General features: G+C 39.2%; 1 protein-coding gene across 1 annotated transcript in view; it reads right to left on the bottom strand.

Annotated features, from left to right (window-relative positions):
* Positions 1–26,914, bottom strand: part of GABRA6 (gamma-aminobutyric acid type A receptor alpha6 subunit) — a 30,969-nt gene that overhangs the window by 3,269 nt on the left and 786 nt on the right. Inside the window, exons 3-9 of the mRNA XM_006033878.1 lie at positions 26,823–26,890; positions 25,267–25,487; positions 25,084–25,166; positions 24,372–24,515; positions 23,840–23,992; positions 17,605–17,852; positions 4,208–4,468 (exon numbers count right to left, since the gene is read on the bottom strand). Of these exons, the coding sequence (XP_006033940.1) occupies positions 4,208–4,468; positions 17,605–17,852; positions 23,840–23,992; positions 24,372–24,515; positions 25,084–25,166; positions 25,267–25,487; positions 26,823–26,890 (1,178 nt within the window). The remainder of the gene's footprint in view (positions 1–4,207; positions 4,469–17,604; positions 17,853–23,839; positions 23,993–24,371; positions 24,516–25,083; positions 25,167–25,266; positions 25,488–26,822; positions 26,891–26,914) is intronic.

Below are 26,914 nucleotides of genomic sequence, written 5' to 3' on the forward strand. Positions count from 1 at the left end.
GGGCAACTTGCTGCATGCCAAAGAGCACATGGCACAGGCGTTCCCCAGGGAGAAGTAGCTGCGGTGCAAGGTGTGCTGCTGCTAGTTGTCCTGGGAATCAAATGTCCACACATGTGTGGACGCACTCTTAATGTCTGTGTAAACCCGTGTGCTGGTACTTGCACAGTACTGCCAGTTACAGTGCATTGATTTAGTACTTAGTTATGCAAGTACTTGTCACAACCCAAAGGTGTGATTTTGTTTTTGTGTGTGCTTTGGCACCACTGAATTATTTTCCCGCCAATTTGTAGCTTCCTTTGCAGTGTGCATTTCTTCTTTGCAGCACAGAAATGCACTTTGCAAAGAGTTCCCGCCATTCGTATTCAAATTCGAGCCCCATTATTGGCTTGCGTGAAATTATTCACACGTGGCGGCTAGCGATTGGGTTTCTATAGCGATAAAAGGCTTGAGTGGTTTCCGCCCAAGTTAAGGCTTGAGTGGTTTCCGCCCAAGTTGGAGGACTCCACGAACACCAGGAGGAGGAGACTTCACGCTGTGTGAAGATCTCTAAGCGCTGCGGAGCCTATCGGACCCAGTGCATTTCAAGCAGGCAACAGGGGTCTGACCAGCCTCTAGCCTCTCCCCGTCACCATTCGCAATCCTCGACGTATCCCTCTCCCTGCGCGCAAAAGGATCCACAGAGCCTCGACAACTCCGTGGGAGTGATCCGAATATTGTCTGAGTCCTCAAACGAGGATTTAAGCGGAGCTGTGCCTGGGAAACTGTCCAGCCTACACCGCGACCATCTTCGGTGTAAGTAAACAATCTTGAATCAACCAGTACGCGTCCGTGCCTAATTCCAGCGTATCGCCTGTTCTCTCCGACCCAGCGTGCCCGGGCTGCTGGCCACAGCCCTCGCGGCGCAAAAAAGGGCCCGGACCGCTCCTGGCCCGCACAGTACTAAACTTAATGTGCAGTAATTACAGTACATTAATGAATGTGTAGATGCACCCAGTGAATATTATATACAATGTTAAAACAGTATTTTCTCCTTATTTGTCTTAGGATTTGCTGCAATTGCTTGTCCTATGATCATCTCAGTTGGGTAGGTTCACTATACTTGCTGTTCTTCATAATATTCAGAATAAGGCAAAGATGGAAAAAAATATGTGAGAAAATGAAATCTACTACTAGTGTCTCTGTATATCCCGTATATTAATTTCATTTTCCTTCTTATCATTTTTGCAAAAGTGTACTATTCCTGATAAGAAAAATGACTTAATGGTAATAATTTTACATTTTATAAAGCACTGCACACCATAATGAATCCCAAAGTGCTTTACAAATTTTATTATCTGATACATTAAATAAACTATACAAGAATCACTTGGTTCACTAGCTCCTGAAATGCAGCCATCTCTGATTTGGGCAATAAATGTAACTATTTAATGGTGCAAAGAAACACTGCACAGAATTTTGGAACCTAATCCTTATCTTGATTGAAATTACTCAACCCAGATGATGATCTGAAACCAGGTCACTGAAGTAAGAGAGAACGCTGCAGCCTACTGAAAGCAAGGGACAAATCTGGGAACAATATAACTATCATTCCATTGCACCAATGTTAACACCCCTGCTTTTGCAAAAAGTACCAAGAAGCTTTAGTAAGTATGAATGACAGAGTTTCATTTCTATTACTCATCCAAAAGAAGGTGTATCAGATCTTTAGCTACCTAAAATTGCATTCCCTCTGTTGAATTAGTCATTGGAAAGACACTAGTTTAAAACAGCTGAAGATCTGACTCAAGCTGTAGCCACAATCTTCACCATATCAGTGTATTGATTCTGTATACATTAAAAAGCCAGAAGTTCTAGCCCCTAAAAACACCAAATCCCTTTATTACTATGCCCACGCTAAGATTTTTGTAAAGGTCACCCAATCAGACATGCTCTCAGACCACCCCTGTTTAAATTGGCATATCATTTAATGTGGATATTTCATAAAATCTGACTGCACAAAGTATAGACATTGCATTTATTTGTGAAGCCAATTAAAATTATACCTTTGGGAAATCTGCACAACACCAATCCTGACTGGACAACAGTTTACATCAGTGAGATGTAAATCTGTATATTAAAATCCTACAAAACACTTATGCTTGCATTTCCCTTTGCACTCCAGGCCTGGGGCCAAAGCCAAAGCTGGAGCTTCTTGCCCTGAACCAGTACTTGAATCTAAGATGAAGCTTTATTTTCCCCATGTTGTTTGGGGAAAACACCTCATAAATACAGTGTATAATTATCATTGTAAAAAACTGAATAAACTAGGGAACAGTATTAAAATACACACAGTTCACTTTTTTTTTTAAAGATTAAAACACTATAACTAGAATGAATCATTTTGATGAAGCAGATTCAAGTATATGGATTAAGCTTCATTGCTACTTTATGTAAATTATGTCATCAGAGTACTATTAGGTACCAGTATACTGTTAGACAAACACTTGGTTGGAAATGGTTTTCAGTCAGGAATGATCCTGGCTTGAGCAGGGGGCTGGATTAGATGACTTCATGAGCACCCTTCTAGTTCTACTTTATGATCCTAATGATTTTTATTATTTGTTAAAGGAATTTATTTCATATTCCATACTTAATTACTTTGACCTGGTCTTGAAATTAAGTTGTTTTATACTTATCTATATTAAAACAAATCCTACAAACCCTGACTATAGTCCCAACTGTGTTTACCAGAGTACCCTTTTAACTATAGCTGTGGTGTAGGATTTCTGCTATGGTATAAAGCAAGTAGTGAAAAGAATTTCCTAGTTGTGTGTAACTTTGGGAGCGTTTAAGAGTGATACATTAAAAACAGTTATAGTCTGCACTGTTTTTCTGGTTTTTAGAAACCTTTAAAAAATCTGGGGTTAATAGAAATAGTAATATATATTTACTACTTATATTATACTATTTACTAATATATATATATATATATATATATATATATAAAGTAGAAAAGTTTAAATATTTCATAGCTACTTTGGAAAACCATCAATAACACTGATTAATTTTACAGGCCTCAAGTTAGGATTTTTATTGCAAATCAGAAGAGCTCCATTGAAGTCAACAAAGCTATCTCTGAGAGTGGTAACTAGAGACCTGGTCCTTAAACTGCTTTGCTACAGGTATATATAATAATTATACACAACAACTAACATATCTAACACAACAGCTTTAGGTGAACTTGAATACATATTCAAATGTGCATACAATACATATTTTAATATATCAACATTTAGTTCTATTTCTGATTATTTAGTCTTGTCCAAATGCGACAGTTTATCACAAGTGCTAAGTGAGCTTACAATGTGCATTGCAAAATATGAGGTTGAAAGACAACATGGTAATGAAACAAATAAATATAGTATGTATCATTCCTCTGTCCAATGAGTTGTATTTAGGCGAAGGAGAAAGAGGGACATGGGGAGTCATGAGAATTTAAATTGTCAAAAGAAAGATGTAAAAGTGTAATGACTGCATAGAAATGATAAACTCGTTATCAAAACATTATCCCACAATGCAGTTTATATGAAATGCATCATTGCTGAACCTCTTAAACCTCGTAAAATAATGCTGGGACTACTGAGGAGAAGCCATTTCTCTGTTTAATGCAAATAAAACTATTTTTTTTAAAGAAAGTTCATAAAAGTGTGTATGTGTCAGGGAAAAGATAAACAAAGGATCATAGGGATTAAAATGTATAATAATAATAAATCCATATTCAGAAAGAATCCATTGTACATAAAGTCCCTTTTTCCCCAACAGAAAATGTTTAGAATATTTTGAACATTTTACACGGACATTCTAAAATAAACTCTTACTTATCCTATTGAGGAAATCTTGGGAGATATTAGGGTTCTTATCTCCTCTGCTGCATTGCTTCAGCAAATACCTTCCTTGCTTCAATTACAAAGATTAAGCAATGGAAAAATAAGGTTTATATATTTGTTGAGAATACTGCTGAAAATGCAGTCAAAGACAATTGTCCTGGTCTTGGTCAAAGTCAAAAGAAAGTAGAAATAAAAGTTTTAGATGTGGCCTTCCATATAGAATGACTATGCTGTATTGAAAACATCTTTGTCACTAGATGCTATTTACAGTTGACTATTATAGATTGATAGCAACACCTATTTCCCCCCGAAAGTTACAAGAATTAAATGCTACTACTCACTTCCATAGTGTCTTTTGAAAGGTAAACAATCCAATATACCAGGTTGAATCCTGCAAATGCTACTGGAAAGAGGATCCTGGAATACTGGTCTATTTTACTAGTGCCTCCAATTTCTGGTTCTGGTGGTGGAGCTGGTGGAGGAACTGATGCTGTTTGAACTCGATACACGGTATTAGGCATTATACTGGCATCAGGAGACAGGTTTGCCTGAGATGTCATGGGATTTGTTCGCTTCTTCAAGTTACAGTTGGAATGAGAGGGCTGGGGGGAGAAAAAATGCTTATTATACAGGTTCCAGACTCTCAGCTCTGGGATTTGACTTGCACATTTACCGATTTCTTTCAAAACAGTGAAATCACCCATCTTGCAATCTGATGCCCTTCTACTTGTCTTTCCAATATTTTCTTTTATTCCTCTACTTCAGCATAGCATAGACATACAACTGATATATACACACATGCCAATGACCAGAACCTGTCAACTATATTCAAGAGCACAATTCCCATGAGGCATACACGAACACATCTGAGGACATTTGTTCAAAAACGTTGACATAAGAGGATAAAAGCAAAGTTCCTCTATACATGTGTGGGTGTTACCATCTTTATATAAGGAGGCTGGGTGAAAGGTAAAGATTAAAAATGGAGCTGAACAGGAGAGAAAATTAAGGGTATGTCTACAAGGAATTCCAGAGACATGGCTACATCAGCGTGCTGAGGACTTTAGGTAAATACTTGATGGCTTAAGACAGGGCTGTCCAACTGCTTAGTGGCCAGGGGATGCATGATGCCCCATGGGCTGCACCAGTGCAGACCTCCAGGTGCTCCCTCATTGCACTAGGCATGGAAGTGCTCCCTACCTCCCGCTGCATTGTACATGCAGGTGGTCCCTGCCCCCACTGCACCAGGCATTTGGTCATTTCCCTGTCCCACTCCACTGCAGGTGCACAAGTGCTTCAACCACTCCAACTCCCTAGGTACAGGCTTTTCTACTGTGACAGTGGGCCAGTACCCCATGCCATGGGCTTTCTTAGCACCATGGGGTCTGCCATGTTGCCCTGCCCTGTCCCCTGTCTCACAGCAGGAAGTAAAAGACAGGTGAAACAGGAGTCTTGAGCCTCTGGAGGCAGCTGTAAATGGGGGGGAAGCAGTGCGAAGTGGGAAACTGGGGACCACAAATTAACCCCTCATGACTTGTATGTGGCCTACGGGAGGCCATCTGAATGGCTATTTGCAACCTAAGCTAGCTCAGATATGTCCACGTGAGATGTTATCATTTCTTTGTGCTGCGGTGTAGATGTAACCTAAAAGAGAGAAGACAGATTAAAAATGGCAAATGAAAAGAAATTAACTAAATATGTGCTTGAGACATTGCCTTTAGTGCCTTAATCTACATGGAATTCAACCCTTACAGATGTGTATGTCTCTTTGGTTCCAACAAAAAATGTATGCAAAAAGATGAGGAGAGATGGTTATCACTTGGATATGAGAACTGAGGCTAAGAAGAGATATCTTTGAGATATGGATCTCTCGAATCCTTTTCAAATGAGGATTGTCTACTTTTTTTTTCTCTTTTTTTTGGCATTACTAATCCAAAAAACAGTAAATTCTGCTGTCTCTACTACTTAGTAGAACATCATTAACCCTTGCAGCTTTCCTATGAAAGCCCACTCCTCTGAGGCCAAATCCAGACGTGAGGCAATGTGTGGTTAGTGATTCTGTGAACTTCTTTGTGGTGCCACAAACCACATGCCCAGCATGTTAAAACATGACCTTCACTGCAAATTTCCAGCACGGGGGCAAAATATGCTACCCCGGTAGGAAAAAATGCCACGAGTAAAGCAGTGTGACACACACCACAGAAACATGCACCAGCAGACATGGAGGCTGTGTTCTCCTGGGAGACGCTGGCTGCTGGCCAGAGCGTCTCCCCTCCTCTATTTCTGCCCCGGTTCCTCCAGCACACTGCGAGCCAGGCAGAACAGGGAACAGCAGTTTCCCTGAAGCAGGGTATTGCTTCACACCAGAGCTCACATGTAGGGGTGTGTGCAATGGCAAAAGTAGCAGAACAAATTTGTGCTTTTTTTTCCACTACAAATGCGTGTCCCTACTTGTGGGGACGAGCCCTCAGCTTGCAACTTAGCCATGAAATCTTTAATATCTGGCTGGACCTGTAGACATGTTCCAAACAATTCAGAGTTCTGTTTATTACTTTTCCATCCTATCTGTTTCAGAAAAGTTGAAAGCAGGTCCTGAATGCAGCGAAGCTGAATGAACTTACCTGAGACTCCCTAATCGCCAAGGATGTGCCTATTCACAATGCTACTTTCGTTCTATGTGGTTTCCTGTAGTTGATATTTTCCCCTCAAGTTTAGATGGCAGTGGATTCACTGACTAAATAGGAAAGGTGAGCTAGTGATTAGAGCTCTAATCATAGACAGACCTGTATTCAGTTTTCTGACTCTGCATAATTTGCTATAAAGAAGACAGAGGCAAGAAATACATTCCTTTCTGTACAAGACAGTAACATTCTCTGTCTCTCTCTCTTTACCCTGTTATCTTTTCTTTCATGGGTGCCAAATTCCCTATTCACACCAAGTCAAATAACCGGTGAGTGCCACATTTTGCATAGAACTTGCACAATATGCATACTGTAAGCCAGTGTCCACTGGATCTAAGGGCCCTGCTACGCATTCAAATAAAAGGTGGATAAAAAACAGCTATAGAGTTGTTACACATTTTGAAGCACTAACTTTATAGTTGCCTAGCTCTTTTTATAGCTGGATAGTCATTTTTATCATGTGATAATAATTACTTTGTACAATTGGCTAGTCTAAATGTATCGTGTGATTAATCAATCACTGGCAAAATATATGTAACATGTATGATTATGTATTTTCTAGGTACACGGAAACTGATTTTGGAGGGGGATCATCCACAGATGTCACAGAAACATGTTCACTTATGTAAATCATAAAAATAATCCTCCTCTCTGCAAACTGACTGAAACCGAGCCATTACGTTCATACCATTTGCTTTGTAGTTCCCCTGCTTTGAATCTGGAACATTACTCCTACAAGGTAGCTTGTCTTTTGCTTTACTACAGAAATGCTTGGTTTTTCTACAGTTCAGGAGAATAGCAGATTAAAGAGCATTTGTTATTACACAGGGCCAATTATCATACAACAACATTATGATGTGCATTAGACTATGTTCTTCTCTCGGTTACCTAAGTAATATTGAGAATCGCTTCAATGAAGTAACAGAAATATAGCAGTGCCCAGCTGGTATAAACAGGAACAGAAATAGGCCCCTGCCGCTTGAGGGTAGCATTTGCTGCCCATATGGTAAAAGATTTCATTATTCTCCTTTGCAGTTTTATTAATACTGCTGTGGGGGTTGGGCTTTCCAGACAATTCTGGCAATTGTTTAGTAAAATGGAATTTGAACAATTCTTTCTTTTGTGTATCCTGAATTTTCATAAATAAATATTGCCACTTGCTCTGAAAGAATGTCTTTTTCTGCCCTAATGAGAACTTATGAGGCTTTTGCCATGAGGAAGTGCTAGTGTCTCCTAGTCAGAGTAGTGGTCTCTTCCCATTTTAACTTCTGTTTTTTGTTGGATGGCCCAACTGTCTACTTCCTTCATTTGCAAAATCCTTGATATCAGATTAAAAGTCTGGACTATATTATTAGTCCATTTCTTTTGTACTGTTAAGCTATATAGAGGACATGAATAGAAAGGACAAAGGACCCATTAGCTCAGGTCAGCAAAAGGAGGTAAGTTTGAACATACTATTCAAACTAAATTGCAAAAGCATGGGTTCTGTGACATTTGAACTCTGGGATGTAGCTGGAGTCATTGATTTGCTTTATTTGGATTTTCCCTTTGAAGTGTTTTTATCTGACAAGGAACTGTAGCCTCCAGTGAGGTGCTAAGATCTCGGCCCAAATATTAAGGAAAGAGTACTTTCTAGGGTATTACATTGTTTCCTATTTTGGCAGAATGTACTAAACAAATTTTTGCAGCACCCCTAAGAGAGCCTCTCAAATGCAGTGCATTGCTTTACAAATTGCTGAAGACACTAGGTGTTAAAGGACATAACCCTTTTAAACGTAGGGACAAGTTGTTTTATACTGAAATTAAACAAAAGGCTCTATTCCTGCAGTCTGACTCATGTGAATGTACCTTTGTATCAGTATGGAGTACTGCTACCATCAGTGGGACTCCATGTGCAATTATTGTCCAGCATTGTGGCCTGCACAGCAGGATCGGGGCCTAATTTGGCACATAATGGAACACAACTAAAAAGGAAGTGCTATGTCATGGAGATAAATAAGGTGAAGTCTGGATCTATGTATGCTGTTGCAGTTCAATTGACCAAATCCCTCATAAAGTCAACAGAGCAGCCTCATCTATTCTATCAAGGGACTGAGGTCCATGAGCTATCATTGACTTTCCTTGGATCTATGCATGCTCAGTATATCTCAGGAAGCTCTCCGCAAACTGTGAATCGGGGCCTTAACTCCAAATAGAAAAGAAAGCAAAGACAGCTGTAGACTCTAAGTTATTCTTCATTCTAGCCCTCTATAACTTTATCTGGATGCTGTAACTGTTTTATAAGTGATTTTTATGTCTGTAATTATTTTTCTCAGGATATTTCTAATAAAAATATTGTATTTTTAAATGCATCTGTTGACCAGGTATGGGCAATTATTTGGGCTGGAGGGGCACTTAAGGAGCTTTGGTGAGCTGTTGCAGGCCAGGATCTTGTTGACCTGTCCCAGTGTGGCAGAGAGGTGCTGATCCAGTCCAGAGCAGTGGGGAAGATGGTGGGGGCCCAGCCCAGCACGAGGGAGAAATTGATCCTATCCATCCTGGTCCATCTCCCCCACACCCACCACCAAGGATGTCAGACAGATTGGGCGGGTGGGAATCTCCATGGAGACTGACCTGGGACCCCCACAGGCTGGTTATGTTTGGCTGGGCAGATGGGATGGGACTGTGGATGGGCAAAGAGCAGCATCCAGGAGCAGGATGGGTGAGCAAGCATGGGACCAAGATCTGAGGCACTCCCTGCACATCCCTGTGACAGGTCCAGGTCCATGGGCAGGGATATGTGGGGAGTGGATCGTGGCTCTGCCCTGACCCCACACAATCCTGGCCCCAGCCCTGTCCACCTGGCCCACTCCTGGATGCTGCTCCCCACTTTCCCACATCCCAATCCCATCTGCCCAGCCAACCATGCACACAGTGGTCCCAGGCCAGTCTCCATGGAGACTCTGCCTGCTAACTCCATCCGGTGCCTTTGGCGGTGGGTATGGGGAAGAAGGGTCAGGGTGCCCAAGCACTAAGGTTCGGTCCAGCAGCAGTGGTGATCCTGGCAGCAGCAGCCAGAAGGAGCCACTGCTGTGGGAGCTGCCAGGAAGCTGAGTCCAACTACCACGCTGCACCGCCCTGCCCCTGACCTGCTGCGTGCCCAAGGGTGGCAAAGCTGGCCAAATGAAACCATGACCCAAGCTGCTCCCTGTGTCTGGGCCAGATGGGGTTGAGGGACCCATTGCAGGTGAGAGAGAATCCCCTGGTGGGTCGTATTTTGTCCATCCCTGCTATAGACCCTCATTCCTTTGTTCTGTCAATACGTTATTCTGCTATCAGTGCAGCATGTGGTATGGCAGTAAAAAAATGAGCATCTAATGGATGTGCCTAGACACCACCAAATTTTAAACTAACAAATATACATTTGTTAGTTTAAATATATATATTAAGTATATATTTGTATAAAGTATATTTGTTCTTATTTCTGTCTCTTATTCACTAAACATTATATAACATTTCTGTCAGTGCAGTGCAGTAAAAAGAAATCAATGGCAATATACTCTAAACTTTCAAACAGAAAAAAATGTATTTTTGCTCATTTCCTTTGAAATGTATTAGGTTAAGGGTATGGAATTTTGCTTTCATCATATTGAATTACAAAAGTAATGCCAAGGGTCAATATAACTGGACAATACAGAACATTAAACAACACAATTCTATCTCCTATTCTTTTTCTGTTTTCATGTTTTTGGCATACTTATAGATGTGTAGAGTTCATACAGGTATTATGTAAAATAAATGAAATCACAGGTTTCTGGCTAGAGCCATAAAAGACTTAACTAAGGCTTTGAAGTCCCATCTAACTCCCAGTTTAGGTACAAGTTCAAAATTATGGTCCTCAAAACTCCCGTTTCTACTGAGGACCAGTCAAAAACCCTGAATATGCTTAAAGTTTCTAGGTACCTCTATTTTCACCAGTAAAGTCCTTTGAACACCTAAAGATCTGTTTCTGAGTAAGCAAGAACATGCATAACTGTCTAACATACTACATATCTAAGAAATCATTTCTCAATTACTGTTCAAATTAAAATACGTGTATCTGCATACATTCAGTGGAATATAGGAACAAAGGTCTTTGCATTGGTTGAGAGAGTCTTGTTTATTTTTTCTCTTGTTCCCCCCCCCAATAATATATATATATATATATAATGAGAAGTGCAACAGGTTCAAGAAAGGAAACTAGTATCCCCATCCCTCATACTGTATAGTCTACTGCTAATAACATTCCTCCAGAAGGCAGGAAATATAGGTTTCCTACAGAACAGTGGTTCTCCACCTTTTTAGACTCGAGGCACCCCTTGGAGGTCTTCACTCAATTTAACTATAGAAAAATAATAGGGCAATTCTTCTGTTCCAAAGAACTCATAAAGGTCCCACCAGGTCAGAGTGATTTTAACACTAGGAATTCCTATTTGAAAAATCTGGGTTTATCTTGTGAATCCTATTTGCTAACAAAGCTGACAATGCTCAACCATTTCACCCTGGTTGAGAATCACCACTGACACAGAAGATGCATGTGAACTCAATCTGCCCTAACTGATGCTGTAATACCTTCTCTTCTGGTGTTCTGTGAACAAGGACTGGCACAGGCATTTCACTGTGGGAGAAAGGTTCAGAGGTGAGCCACAAATGGAAGGAGATGCCTTGATATCAAAAGTGGTGGGATTAAGATATATCCATCTCCTAAAAGATTACTTAGAAAATGATTTGGCACCAGTTTGAGGGTTGTCCATGCTGGCTTTCAAAATGTAGTATAGAGAGCTTAAGTATTTACTTCAGCTGTGTAGGGTCTGCTGAAGTGGTAAAATGCCTAAAAGTCTGGCGCTGCGATCAGCGTTCTCAGACTGGCCCACATATATTAAACTTCATTCCGGATTTGTGTTTTTCCTACAGCTATTGACTCCTTCATGAACATCTAAGCAGTATAAGACGCTAGCAAAATTGGACCCCCAACTGTTAAAACTAGAATGAAAAATTACAAGAAAAACACTGAAATCAGGTCTTGGCTGGGAAATATTTCCTATGTTCACAATTTGGTAACAACAATGTACTTCTATGATGTAACAGAGCAAAATACATAGATAGCGTACAGCTCTTTACAAAATATTTATGTTATTATTTAAAGCCAAATTTTGCTCTTAGATATACACTGATAATCAATATCAAATAACTTCATAAATGTAAACAGGAGTTACTCTAGATTGAAAGCAGTGGGCCTATGATCATAATCTAGCCATTACATTTATTTTGTGCAATTGTTGAAGCCATTATTAAAAGAGAAATAAAAATCCTTCTTTGGACTCTGCAATTACAGTTGTTTGTTCCATTTTAATATGTGCTGCTGTGATTACAAAATGCAGTAGTGATATTGCACTGTAAAAACTCCTAAATGCTGCAGAACAATAAAATTCTTGGGTATCCTAAAAAATAATTTAAAATATTTTTATATGATTTAAACTCTTTCTGATTTCTTTTTGCCCTCCCTCTTAGCTACATGTCTGCGAGACATAACAGGCAGAGTCAAATGATAATCAGCTATGTGCTCCTGCAGGAGGAACAAAAACTCAATATAATTGAAAGGTGTTTTTATTGGTCTACTTGCTAATTTGAAGTTGTATAGGGAGGGCGAGGGGCAGGAGGGTAAGCCCCTACCTTATTTGATTAAAGACACTGTGTTTTCAGTTAAGGGGTGTAGATATGTTGATGTTCCTAAGATGATCTTACAAAGGGTTATTGACAATCTAAAAGGAAGCACTCTGCTTTTAGCTACACAAGGATGCTCGTTAAAGGCACTGGTGTAATTTTAGGGAAACAGGGAACTTCAGGGAAGCAAATCCTTTATACTGGAATGACATCCAGCTGTAGTACAGTTGTGGGGAGCTGCTAAAAGACAGAATGAGAATTCCTTTGCTGCCTAAGCTGTATTGTTTTGTGCCTTAGGGGAAAGAGATACTTGAAAAGGGGGTGGGGGGAACAAGCAAGCAAACAAACAATTTTCAACAAAAACATCTCATTGGTGTGCAATGTTTTTCATCAAGATGCTTGACAAGCTATGCTGGGAAATAACACCAATTAATCTCTCTTTCTCCCTTATTGCAAAAGCTCTATAAAACTCTTCGTAAACTAAAGTAGACCACTCCCCACTTAGAAAATGGACCCCAGCTCTTGGACAAAGTACATTTAAGTCAGAGAGGCTGACAGGGCCAGGGATCTACCCATGCAAAACTTTCAGGATTTTGGAGCCTTTCCACTACAGATGATTGTAAAGATGAAACAATGTGATTCACATGTATCAGGGGGGGCTTCTATTAAGGCACAGATGAGTTCCCAGGTTGTTGCTGTCATGTTTTGGAGTGGAGCACCCACAGTTTTGTACTTCACACAGGGATCACTTGCAGTTGACAGAATCAATGTGCCAAAGCGTTTTCAGTTAACTGCGGTAGATAAAAGAGCTTCCTTTGAAACCAATGTAGTCCCTCTAGGTTTACACTAATTAACTTGAGGTTACAATTCAGCGCATTGTATATCTTATGGAAACCAAAGGAGTCTCAGGATTTCAGAGGAGTTGTTCGCACTGTAGCAGTGCAGAATTCCTTCTTCATTTTTGAGATTAAATAGTTTTGTTTGGGGATTATATTAGAACAGGGGCGGGCAATTATTTTGGGCAGAGAGGCGCTTAGTGAGTTTTGGCAAGCCACTGAGGGCTGCATAACAGGCAGCCCAGGGCAGATAAATAATAATTTTCTAAATTGTTAGGGGCCCCGTGGGATGGATAGAATGGCCTGGTGGGCCACATCCAGCCCCCAGGCCGCATTTTACCCACCCCTGTGTTAGAAACTCTGAACAAAATAATTTGAGTAAGAATGAATTTGAACAAAATTAACTATATTGAAGGGTGAGAGAAACTTCTGAATGATTTTTGCAGTAGACTTAATTAGATTTAGAATTTTGGAAAATTGAATATATTCCTCATCTTGATGGGTTTAAAAGTGTATGCAAGCAACTAAAACTTTTAATTGGATTTTTGAAATTTTCATCTGTGCCAGTTCTTATCACTGAATTTGTTTCACTACAAATGAATTTTGGGTGAAATGTCATGTTGCTATACTACCCATGGAAGCATTAATGTCACAGTCAGATATAGGCAACCTTCTGTAACATTCACTAAGGAGCATGGTGATTGGCACTATAAAAACAGAAGACAAAGAGCATTCCTATTTCCACACAAACCCTAAAATCCTAATAGTCACCACAAAAAATCATGGTGGAAAAAAAGGTTTTCTTCTCCATGAGAAAAGATAGTACAGAATAGAAAAACAGAGCCAAGGGCACAGGAGAAAGTGGGGGAAAATAATTAGGGGATATTTTTTAAACAAAGAGAGAACTTTACTAAGAACGATAGTGAGAGAGATTTTTTTTCCTGTAAAATATGTTCATGGATAATACTGGCAGACCCAGTTAAAAAAGACAGACAGAGGAAGAGTTAAAGAAGATATAAAGCTCTAAGAAATTATTACTTATGGATATAGAACAAGAAGAAATGTGCCTTAAAGCAAACAGAAAGAAATAAAAAGAAATGTTAGAAAATGTAATGAGAAGACTTAGAAACAGACAAAGAATAAGGATCTAAAGAAACTGAGAAATAAAAGAAGGGAGAGAGTCCCAGAAACAGCCAAAAAGCAAACAACAAAAAACCCAAAAAATCAAAAAAAGGAAAGCTTTCTAAAGACAAGCTCTCAAAACTACAACAGCAAAATAGAAGAGTGCTATAGACTATATATCTGCTGCAAACCAGGTGTGATTTCAGCACATACAAACAAACCAGAGCTAGCTTTAAATTAGTTAGCTCAGGTAATAATAGCAAAGCCTCAACAGCGCAGAACCCGACACAAATTGCAAAATCCATCTCAATAGTCAAATGACTGAACATTGTGTTCTTGATACGCTGCTACTGGTACCTGAGCTAACTAGTTTAAACCGTGCTCAGGCTCATCTACATGAGCTGCAGTCACACATTGAGCTGCAGTGTGAAAATATCTATAGTGACAGAATAAAAAGCACACAGCCCTCATCCTCCTTTTCCAGAAATCTGTTCCTTAGAGACTTTCTAGAATCTACTAAGTTTTTTTGCAACAGGATTACTCTAACAGAATATTTTCCCCAGCATGCCTTTCTAGAGTTTGACCTTTAAATCTGGCAGTCAAGCAGCTGCAGTTTTCTGGAAGCTGCAGTTCCTTCTTCAAAGTGGTGAGTACTCAATGGGTTATTCTGGGTTTTTCCTTACTTATTCCTAAGGGGAATGGCTTAGTCTCAGAAATGATGGCCTAATGCTTTTCGTTAAAACCAGAGACCACTGATGGGAAATATGGCCTCTGCTAGAAGGGAAGTTTAACATACTTTTTTCATGCTCATGTAAGGTTTACTTTAGAAACCAGGGGATTTGGTTTGCAGTTTATATTATTTTTCTGGTTGGTTTTATTCATTTTCTAGGTCTAGGTGTTTATTACTGGTAGATGGGTTTCTTAAGGATAGAGCTGAAGAGTGTGTTCCTGTAGATGTTTTGGTAGTCAGCTGCTGGTTACTGTTGCTAAACCACTACAGAAGGGAACATTATTTATCGTACTTAGTTTTATGCTGGCTTGTGGTTGAAGCCCTTGAGAGAGCAACTTGACAAACTTGGTTTCAAACTTTTATTTGCTGTAGTGATTCCTTCAAGGGAAAACTTCACCTGTATTTAACTCTGGCTGCACGACTCCTCAAGAGCTATGGAAGCAACCACGCTGACCCAAATAAAGTCCTAGCAAATTGAAAGAGCCATAGGGAACTACCTTCCATAACTGGCTTCTTTGGCCATTTACTGTGGCAGAAGCACTTGATACACAATGTGCTTTTGGAGATCAAACCCTATGAGCAATTGTTGGTGCTGTCACCCAGTCAAAAGTTTAAATTGAATGATCAGGAGCTATATAGCTATATTTCTCTGAAGTTGGGACCTCCCCCTCCCCAGTAATGCACGCTAGCTCTTGACAGTAGATGTAACTTTGAGAAAGCTCTGTAGTTCTTCATCCACACTTGACTCAATACAAGTGAACTGGCACTGAGAGAGAGGAGAATTAGGCCTGTCATACTAGACTGTAAAGCTTCTGAATACACTTTCTGTGAAACAAGGAAGGAAATGAGAAAAATCATGTAGCTTGCTGGATTTTAATATTTGATTGAACAATTGCATCTAGTTTAATGTTCTCTTACCCAGCATTTTTTAAAGTGGCTTAGAAAGCAAATAGGAATGTAAATCATCAAGACTTCCCACCAAGCCTCCTTGTGCCATTTTGTACTACATAGGCGCCGCTGTATATTAAGAATGACCCGGTCTTGAGATTTACAGCGTTATACAATCCCTTGTCTGTAGGGTCTATAAGACCCCCCTCCAGGCAAATTATGATGTTTCAGTCATAATAGCCAAGTCCTTCTCAAATGTCATGACAATTGGAAAGAAATGACTTTCTTAGTATTAGCTTAACATTTACAAATCTATTCTCTGTTTTTCATTCTTGAAGCTTATATTATTAAGGATTCCTTAGACTAATAAAAATGTTTTATATAGACATCTAGATGTACTTTGTTCAAATTTACTTACATTTTTTTTTAAAGTTCAGCTGACCTTTCCATTAGTCACTTCAGAATTACTGTTAAATTAAAGCAAAAGCTAGTACACACACTTCACTTTTCTCAAAGCTTGCTTTTCTTTTGTGTCTCATTTTATGCAATCTTGTTAGAAAAGCTGTAAGTTCCTGAGTTGTGATGCATAACAGAGTGTTATTTTGTTTCACAACTTGTATAAAAGTTTAACTTCATGTTTAAGGCTTAGCTGGGGTTCATTTGTATGTTTATTTTCTCTTCATTTGTATTCCCAGAATGTCATGGATTATTATTTAACAACACAGTAAAAATAATAGCTTCACTGAAATATGCTTTGGCTCATAGACATAAATCTCCTGTTGGAGACAAGGATAAGTTTGTTGCTCTTCCAACTTGGAGTAGCAACAGGCTTTATTAGTAAACTTAGCTGTTTATTTGCTTAATTGTTTGGGGTATATTTAACCTGTTAGTCTAAGCTGTTGTTAAACACAGTAATACAGAGTTACTGTAGGTGGGTACTTGAAGAGTTGAAATGGGGTGAAGGATAGTCTTGTTGGTAAGGCACTAGACTGGGATTCGAAAGATTTGGGTTCCGTTCACAGTTCAGCTACCAGTTTTTCTGGGTAAGCTTGCAAAGTTTATTAGTCTCTCAGTTGCTCATCTAAAAGTAGAAATGCTAATGATCTTGGTTTATAACAGAGGAGTGCTGAGTGGGCAAATTAGTTCAAATATGGGATCATTAACAAGCCTGGGATGTAATGAAAATATTTAAAAATCAGTTTTTTTTAATGAGAAGAAAAAGCATCTCTGCCCCTTGTTGAATCCCTTTCTTAAAACTCTAGTTCTGTTGCTCCTTCCCCATGCTCTCACCAACACCGTTTTTATGGAAGTAACAGATGCCAAGTTTACTTAAAGTTTAATTCTTCTTCCTCCAGATGACCCACTTCTCTTATGCTCATGTAATAATCTGTCCAATACCTGCTCTCATTCTTTTGAATGGTGCCCTACCAATTCTCACTATGATTAGGTCCACATTTATTATTGCCTCAGCACATTTATTATTGCCTCAGCATAGTACCTATAAAATTGCTCAGAACGAGAATTTATGGTTAACAGTCTAATGTTTCCTTTTATATTTTATGAAATTCAAATCTGAATGACCAAAGAATAATATCTCAATTTAAACCCAACAACAACAAATTAACTGATTTCACTTTCTGCAGGTAGTACACTAACTTCCTTGATTTTTGAGTTGATGTGACTTGGTTATATAACCTTTCCAGACTAAGATCACTTTAATATTGTTCAATTGTTTTGCATTCACTACTTTGTCTGTCTCTTCCTGTATGATGCTTATTATCAGAAAAGTGAGCAATTACCAAGACAATCTCGTCTTCTGCCGGTACAGTTGCTGCTGCTACTGTTGCTGCCCTGGCTGCCTTCCTCAGTGCTCGCTGAGTCTGAAGATTGGTAAAGTAGTTGACAGCTGCAAACTCGATAAGTGCAGAGAAGACAAAGGCAAAGCACACAGCTATGAACCAATCCATGGCAGTAGCATAAGATACCTTGGGCAAAGAATGGCGGGCACTGATGCTTAAAGTGGTCATTGTTAGGACTGTAGTTATCCCTTTAAAATAACAAAAACAAAATAAAGAAATTAGAAATTGCTTACCTGCATTGCTTTAAAATCCATATAAATACAGGGTCTAAACTTCCTATTGTTTCACTACCACCCTTCCAACCTGCTAACTTTATAAAATTGCTAAATACTCCTTATGCTTAAAACCATTCTTTATAAATCTAACAGTTCTGAATAAACTGTCCTAATTTGCAGCATGGTTTTTTTCACAAAAATTGGAGAGATTAAAACTGAAGACACTCATCTACTGAACAGTGATACTTTCTTGGTAATGTTGAAAAATAGGCATATAATATTCGGTCTAAGGATTCAAAAACACCTACTTTTACCTAAGACTTTATAAGTGTCGTCTATAACAAAAGTCTATGTTTACATGCTGTAAATATCATTTTATTATCCTTTCTTTTTGTCTTGGGTTTACCTCAGTAGGACAAAACTGGTCATTACAGAAATGTTAGCAAAATCCATGGGAATTTTGCATGGAAGTCAGTACTAGTGGCCTGAAAATCTTCAACTAAAAACAGGAAGAGCCTGAGGGATGGCCCCAGACACAGAATTTTTAATTTTGTAGGAAAGTGGGGCTTTTTTAAAGTGTTTGTAGAATGGATTAATGACACATTCTATGTGATTAAGTGCCCCACATCCCACCCATGCCAAAGAGGTAAAGATGGAAAAGACCCCCATGGCCTTTAAAGACTACATGTATTCTAACAGGACATGTGGATCAGGAACCTTTCACCTCTTTTTTACTGAATGTATACCTCCTAAGCTTTTTTTTCATTTTCATTTTATCTGAGGTGAATGTATAGTACTGCTGGTATGCATTCTCTACAGATGCAGAGTGCAGTGTCACTGCATACTGATGTTAACATCTCGCTGAACCATCAGGACAGTATGACTTGATTATTTTAAGGATTTCTTTGCAGCTGTCACATGATGTGGCTTGCCAGCTGTCTGAAGATAAGCGTTGCTATTCCAATATCATCATCTAACATGCTTTAATAAAAATGCAAATACAAGATGCCAGAAAATAATAGTACCTCCAGTTCCCCAAATCTTGCATATGCTTTTGTACAATCAGGCTTATTTGTACTTGTTACGTTTTAAGGCTAAACTTCCCTGCTGAAGTTTTTGAGATTATGAGATTAGAACAAGGCCATGTGCTATTTAGTAATAAAAAGATGTATTCAGTATCTGAATAAAAGCATACCATGACTATAATTTAAACTTGGGAATCTTCGGGATCCCCATTGGAAAGGAATGAATTACGATTGTAAGAAAATTCATTATTCTATATTTTGGATTGCTGAAACCTTTCTTATCTAACAAAATGCTAAAATATAGTTGAGGAAAAGTATAATCAATGCCTGCTTATCTTTGCCTTTAAGTTTGAATTACTTTTCGGTCATTTTTAGAGATGTCAGTTAACATTCCTGTTTAAAGTGAATTGTCCTCTATTAACTGCACTGTAAAAATCTTCCCATACTTAAGTTTTGGCAGCGTTGGAGTGATGTTGTAGCCAAGATAGTCCAGGAAATTTTTTTTTTTTCTGGATGATGTCATATTAAAAAAATGCATCCTGACCTGAAGAATGTACTACATTCCAAAGCTTGTCCAAGTCTATCCTGCCCATGCAATTGATGCAATTAAAAATATCACCCACAAAAACCCTTGCTTCCTACATCTAAGATTTTAATAAATATACTGGATCAACAGTAAATCCTGGTTCTCAATGGGTTATGCAAGCAAGGAAACAATCTGAGCATATCTATCGCTGCATCTGTTGCCTAAATATTCAAAAGAGAGACTGCTTGGCAGGGTTCTGAGGCAAGACATAGCGCATAAATAAGAGCAAGAGTGAAACAACCTTGCATATGACCTTTAATGGAGCACATTTAGATTTAAGCCTCTTGGTCCACTCAAGTCTGAGGGTAACATAGATGGTGAGGGGCATATAGGTAATCCACTAGGTTTTTTTTTTTTTAGAATACCCAGGTATAAACCCAAGGGAATACTACTTTCCCAGAGTCATTTCTATCTAATACTCTGTGGGTGCATCTATATGTGCGCTTTCTTGTGGATTTGGCTAATTAGCTCCACAGTAAAGTGTCACCGTCTACATGTGCGGCCCTATTAGGGCTCAGTAAATTAATGAACTCTGCTTTAGGATAGTACTGTCTTGGATGAGTACTATTCTACAATGGAGTCTAGTGCACTGAAACACATGTGTAGACAGTGACTAGGGTTGGCTGGGGCACTAGGGTGCTACAGTGCAGGGATTACCTGCTGGTTAGCCCTGCACAATAGACTCCTCATGCCCTAGCCGGTCCCTCCACAGCATGTTGAGCTGGGGCAGAGCAGCCCCGGGATGGAAGGCTGACTCCCCAGGATGCTGTCAACCAGGGCTCCTCTGCCCTGGCTCACTGTGCTGGGGTTCTGGGTGCCCATGTAAACACTGTACCCAGGAGCAATAAACTTTGGCACAAACTGTGCTTGAGTTTACTGCTCTGCATTAATTCACAAGTAGATACTAGGGGTGTGCAGAGTGGGCCCTATTCGATTTGGATTCAGCCTGAATCAGGGACAGCAATTCAGTTAGTTGATTTGGATCACTGTCCTTGATTAGACTTGTCCAAATCCAAAAATGATTTGCTGCTGATTCAGAGAATTAGCGATTCAGATGTAAACACAGCTTTAAAAGCTTTTTTTTCTACATACCTTGAGGTAGCAGGCGAGGCTCATGAATGCTGTGATGCTGGAGTACATGGAGCATCCCACAGGAGCACGGGGGGGCAGCCTCCATATGCTCGGTGGTGAACCCAGAAGTGGACCAGAAGTACTTCCAGTCCACTTCCAGGTCTGCCGGGGAGTGCGCAGGGGTGCCCCTGGTGCCCCTCTGGCTCAACAATTGGCCACAGGGGGACCCTGGGTACTCCCCCCAGACCCAGGAGGCACCAGTCACTGAGCTGGGTGGGGGGATGCAGGGAGCTCCCCAGTGCATTCCCCAGCCAACACAGAAGTGGACCAGAAGTGCTTTTGGTCCACTTCCGGGTCTGCTACCAAGTGTGTTGGGGAGCCACCTGTGCTTCTGTGGGATACTCCATGTGCCCCAACATCACAGCACTCACTAGCCACTGCTACCTAGAGGTATGTAGAAAAAACATTTAAAGCTTTTTCTATGTCTGAATCCCTGAATTGATTCAGAGGGTTCCACTTTGATTCAGAGAGATTACATGGTCCTTAGATTTTATTCAGATTTGGAGATTTAGCCACTGAATCGGGCTGAATCTCCGCCGAATCAAATTGGGGACCAAAGCTTCTCAGCCCTAGTAGATGTGCTCTGGTTCACTTGCAATATCCTTAGGACCCTTGATTCAGTTCCATCATAGGCCCGTGGCATTTTCTGTAACATGTAAAACACTGTAGAGTCTATGGAATTGTCTCTGAATAAAAGTATAGGGCCACACAGTAACTGAGAAAAATCCTCCTTACTCTCTTGAAACTCCCAAACTCCACTGAATTTATTAGATTGAGGCATCTGAATATGGGGTATGAGATGGACTTAGTCCTTTTCATAAAAGAGTTTAAGATTAGCATTATTCATTTTCAGCAAAACCAGAAAGAGTGCTCTGACTTCTAATAATTGGAACTCTTGGGGAGGTGATATCTTTTATTACAGCAACTAGATAGTTGCAAAAAAAATCTTTATTTGCAAGCTTTCAGGCACATGTGCCATTCCTCAGGCATAAGAGAGTGTAAAGATTGTAAAATTTCTCTCAGGTGGAAATGAAAATTCATATTTCACAGGAAAGCCAAAGTAGTGTAAGATCTCCAGGTTGGGAAAGTTCATTTTATGCAAAATAGGCTCAGATAAAAGTTAGAGAAGTCTATTTACCTTAGAGTTATCTGATGGCAAGCAGGACATTGAATTACACTTGTTTTTTGTTATGATGTTTCATGTTTCACAGGAGGATGGGTGATGGAAGGCTCTCCTGGGTAAAGAATTTCTCTTGTGTTGAGACTGCTCTGTGAGCTTGCAAATTTGGCTCGAAACAGAAGGCTGCAGCAAGGGTGTCAGTTTTCAAGTCTCAAGGTGTTGTATTTTGCTTCTTTCTTGTAAAATTATGAAGTTTTCATTTCAAAACAGCTAATTTGTGGTATTTTCCATGTTTCAGAGATGCAGGGTTTTTTTGCAACTATCTAGTTGGTCTAATAAAAGATATAATCTCCCCAAGAGTTATGATTACTTTTGCCTGCAAACCAACATGGCTCCAACCTGCATTTTTAGTGTTTCCCAAAGTATTTTACTTTGGGGGTTTTAAGGGGGAAGGTGGGGGGAGGTGAGAGGTCATAAAAAGCATCCAAAGAGGGGAGTTTTGTAAATATAAAAAATATATATTTAAAGCCAGACTTGTTGAATAGACCAAACAGGTCCAAAATTTTGGGTAAATAATATTAATTTAACCAAACAGCATATTATGAATAACAGTTTGGAACCATTCCAATATGATGCCCTATATAAAATTCCATGATTATCCTTTTCATATTCATCTGAATGCTTTACAAGTAATTTCTAACCTTTCAAATACGGCATTTCACCTGGCAAGTGCTATGTCTTATGATGCCCTACTGCAGTCGGGATTGCAAGAATAAACAAGCACTAGTGCTTTGTATTCAGCACTTGCGAAGACTTGGTAAAAAGCGTCCAACAGCCCACTTCCACAAAGACATCCCTGAATACCTTTACACATCAGCATTTCTACTGAAATCAAGGTAGATGAGCATGTTGTTCTCTTTCCTGAGCCTGGGTAACTAGAAATATATGCTTCTTTTTCTCTATTTGACTAATCATTTAAGCACAGCAAGCATATTTCTGCAGTCGTGGTGCAAAAAGCATATTTCACAATGGGAATATGCTCTGTACAAAGACTACAGGACTAGCTCAAATAACATTACAGCACTTTACATGGAGGTGATTAAGTGCGTCAGGCAGGGTGGATCTCACGAAAAAGTTATGAAAAATTTTTTTTCTCAATTTTTCATTGCAATTTTTTCCCAAACTGTAGCTATTGGCATACTCCTGCCTAATTTAACAAATTGATCAGTGGGAGTTTTTGCCTTTGATATTGGATGCAGCATGGATCCCAGCTCAGTAACAAAATAAAAAGAAGACTCTAACTGACTACAGTCAAAAATTGAGTCAGAGTTGAGGCAAAATGTACAGTTTGAAGGTGCACCCTTAACCCAAGCCTCTGGAAAGAAAACAGTCCAGTGACATGAAATATAGGCAGAAATGAATACTAAGACCTGTTTTTGTCAGACCTTCTATATGATTTTAATACAGTTTTTCTAAGTTAATGCTATAGATTATTTTTCTTTTTTTTAAACTTTTTTTTTTAATCAAAATGTTGGTTTCAACAGAATACAAATCAAAGCAAACTTCTCTTACATCTGGCTGATGGACCTTAACTTTGAAATTCTCCTTTCTTGTGTCCACCAAGTGTCTACAAATGTTAAACATGGGAAGCACAAAATAACAGTGAAGACTGGCCTTGCACATTTTCTGAGAATAAACTTTGGTCCTAGTGGGATTTTTTTGTTTTACATTATTTATTTAACTTCATTTAGTTTTGTTCCTTGGGACCTATAAGCTTTCTCTTTTTCTACATAAAAATAATCTCCGGCAGCTCTACCATAAAGTGGATTCAACACAATAAATGAAGTTCATGCTTAAAATAAGATCTGATTGCCAGTCATGGTTCCTACTGGAACAGATCCTTTGCTGATCTAAAACACAACTAGACAGGGCTCCTGTTGTGATACCTGGAACACAGGAGTGAGTAAGAGTAGCCTTTTTCCCCTTACAGAAAGAAATAGGGATGAAGTGTGTATTTGCCTAAAATAAACAGCCAATGAAAGTGGCGGATGAATGGAACGTGATGCTGAGCTAGTGTAGAAATTTTAATTTGTCATACCAAAAACTGTTCTGGCTGGAACAGACTCCTTATTAATCCAGAAAGACACCTGAGAGAGAATGACTGTCATAATGCAGGGAGTATATATCTGTATCATGAAGTAGCCCATCTTCCTTTGCAAGTGGAAATAAACTGTCATTATTACGTATTCACCTGTTAGAAGATAAGTATCTCAGCATTATTTTTGACAACATATGAGCAAATATTACTGTAGTAAACCTCAGAAGGTCTTAAACTATAATATGCTGTCTTTTGAAGAAAGCAATAATTGGCTTCCTTCTATATGATAAAACTTAACTGATCAATAAAAGCTAAACTGAATCAACAGAGAGAGAGAGAAAAGGGGTGTTGTCAGTATTGTTTTAATGTTGTTCTATGAAAAGCAATGTTCTTGAAAGTTACTTACACTTTGCATTTTTAAATACCATTTCTCTGCCTCTTTTAAAATACTATGTTTTCAGCAATTTTAGATTTGGGGCTAACAGAGGAAGAGTTTGTTGTATGTAAGCTTCTGCATAAGGCTACATCTTACCTGTGTTGGATTTCATTGTTTCACTAGACACTGTTTGTCCTATAAGATCATACTGGAGGAGACTAGAAGACTCTTGTGGTACTTCTACTGAATAAAGAGGTCCCTTTTTCCATGTGTAAATGATTTCACTTTTTGGATAGGCATCTGATTGATGGCGGAAAGAATGGGTATTATTAATTGTTCAGTAACACCTAATGGCTATATTATAACTGTCCTGCTGCTCAAGTACACAAGGAGACCTGAGCCCTGTCCTAAAGGGCATCTAATCTAATTAAAGACCAAATACAAACAATAAGCGGAAGGGGATATATATGATGAGGATAACATCTTAGCAATTGCTTGTGAATTTCAACCTTAGTCCTCATGACATGACCACGTTGATCACAACGTCCTTTAGCATATTTCTGCCTTCAGGTTCCTTAAGTGAAGATGTGTAATGACAACAAGCTTCCTAGGCTACATGAAATGCATTCATGTAACATCTTCTCATACAGACTTGAATCTATGAGAATAACAAACAATACTGTCTAAGGTATGCTATGAGAGCTGCCAGTATTGTACCCCATGCCTATGTACAGGTCGGTCACACAGCAGCCTATATAACTACAACCTTAATTTCATTTTTTTTTCAAAATGGTAACAAGCCTAAAATACTTTTTTTTTTTTTTTTTTTTTTTTAACCCAAATATAAATTTTAAAAGCCAAAACTTACAGCTCCCAAACTTCAGTGGACAAGCATGTCCATCCATAGGGAAGTTTACCAGTCGCATAGGACAATCAGCATTAATCGTCAGTCTAAAATATATTATAGTAAATCACATTAAAATTACCTGGTACTTGGTTACATGATTATCAGGTGAAAACAAGTTAAATAGGAAACAAAATAGGGACTTACCTCATTGTATAGAGAATAGTTCCATTCTGCATGATTCTGAAAAGTTTGTTAGGGGTAGTCATGTTATGAGCAATTGACTTTTTTCCATTTCTAAAAAAGGTGTCTGGTGTCCAAATCTTACTGACCATTAGATTGTTCAGTTTAAGAATTTCTGTTGGCCCACCAAATTTCAACCTCTCATCAATCCACGTCTGTCGAAAGAAAACATCCATTGTGTATTCCTGTAGGAAAATAAACCCATTATGGGTGAGGGTCAGCAATGGTGAGCTACTGTACATACAGTATCTCCGTTGGGGGGGGGAGCAGGTGCTAAGAGACCTGCTAGCTACTTTGTATTTACCACTTAATCATTTAATCTTATTACCATTAAATAGTTAGGGGAAAAGCTGCTCATTACAAAAATATCCTAGGTTCTTACTGTCCTAAGGAATAGTTGCAGATTCATCGGTGAATAGATAATTTGATGTGAATAAAAAGAATGTTCATTATGCTCTCACAAGACATTGATTGAAGTCAAATGACTGAGGTTCAAAGAAACACAAGTATCTAATTTTGTATGTTTTACAACTCTGCTAAAACAAGCCCATAGTGCTCACTTATTGAAGGCATCCTTTGGTTCAATATATCTCATGGAGCTTACTGTGCATACCCAGAACAAAAATCTCACAGTGGACTAATGTCAGAAACATTCTAGGTAGCAAAATTACATGACATTTATTAAATGACTTCCTAATACTCCAAACTGATTTTTGCAAGGAGCTTTTTGGTAGTAATGACCAAAACTTTCACAAAGGTTAGGCACCGTTACTCAGGAGTCCAGCTGGAGCTTCAAATGCTGAACTTGACACACCCAAGCTGGAAAATAGTCAGCTAATGTGTTCAAGTAACAAAACAGACACACAACCAGAAACTGAATACAGTTCCCAGAATGAAAAGATGCTTCATGATTATTTGGCAGTATGTTTTCTCAGATGATCTAAACCCTTGCTGTACATTTCTCCCTGCATTATGGCAAGTAAGTTTTTCAGGTCTGTAGCTACCTGTGTTTGGATGGTGTCAAATATAGCATGGGATCTTTTGTTGAAAAAAAAAGAACTGGGTGACTGCTTCAGTCTTTCTGAATCACTGCCCACATTGTTTTACTACAGAATGCCTATCAGTGCGCTGCCTAACACTCAGCCCCCCTCTAAATCAGTGCATCTTTACATATATGCCTATTCCATCCACACGGAACATATCGCAAACCAACACAGAACTAACTTCTTCCACCTTCTTTGCAAAACCATTCAGGCTTTCTTAGTTGCACCTGTCCACATTACCTGGCTCTGGAGTGATTTAAGTTGTGACAAGAGCTTGAGGTATCCCCAAAGTCTTGCTGAGATTGGCAAGATTAAACCTAGTCAACTGGTAAGCTCAGTAAACTCAGATAGCACCATAAAGCCCAGGGCAAGTGAGCACCCTGTGCTGGAGCTATTCCATGGCTTGTGGGCAGAGAAGGGGGCAGAAATTTGCATGTTCTTGATCTCCCAGTGGGAAGAAGTCTGGATAAGTCTTACCATCTCCACATCTGACACAGGACCAAAGCTGGTCACGTAGATGTCCGTTTTGACTTCTGTCACAACCCCTAGAAGATAACCAGAACAGTGAT

Source organism: Alligator sinensis, unplaced genomic scaffold, assembly GCF_000455745.1.
Source record: "Alligator sinensis unplaced genomic scaffold, ASM45574v1 scaffold530_1, whole genome shotgun sequence".
NCBI lineage: Eukaryota > Metazoa > Chordata > Crocodylia > Alligatoridae > Alligator > Alligator sinensis.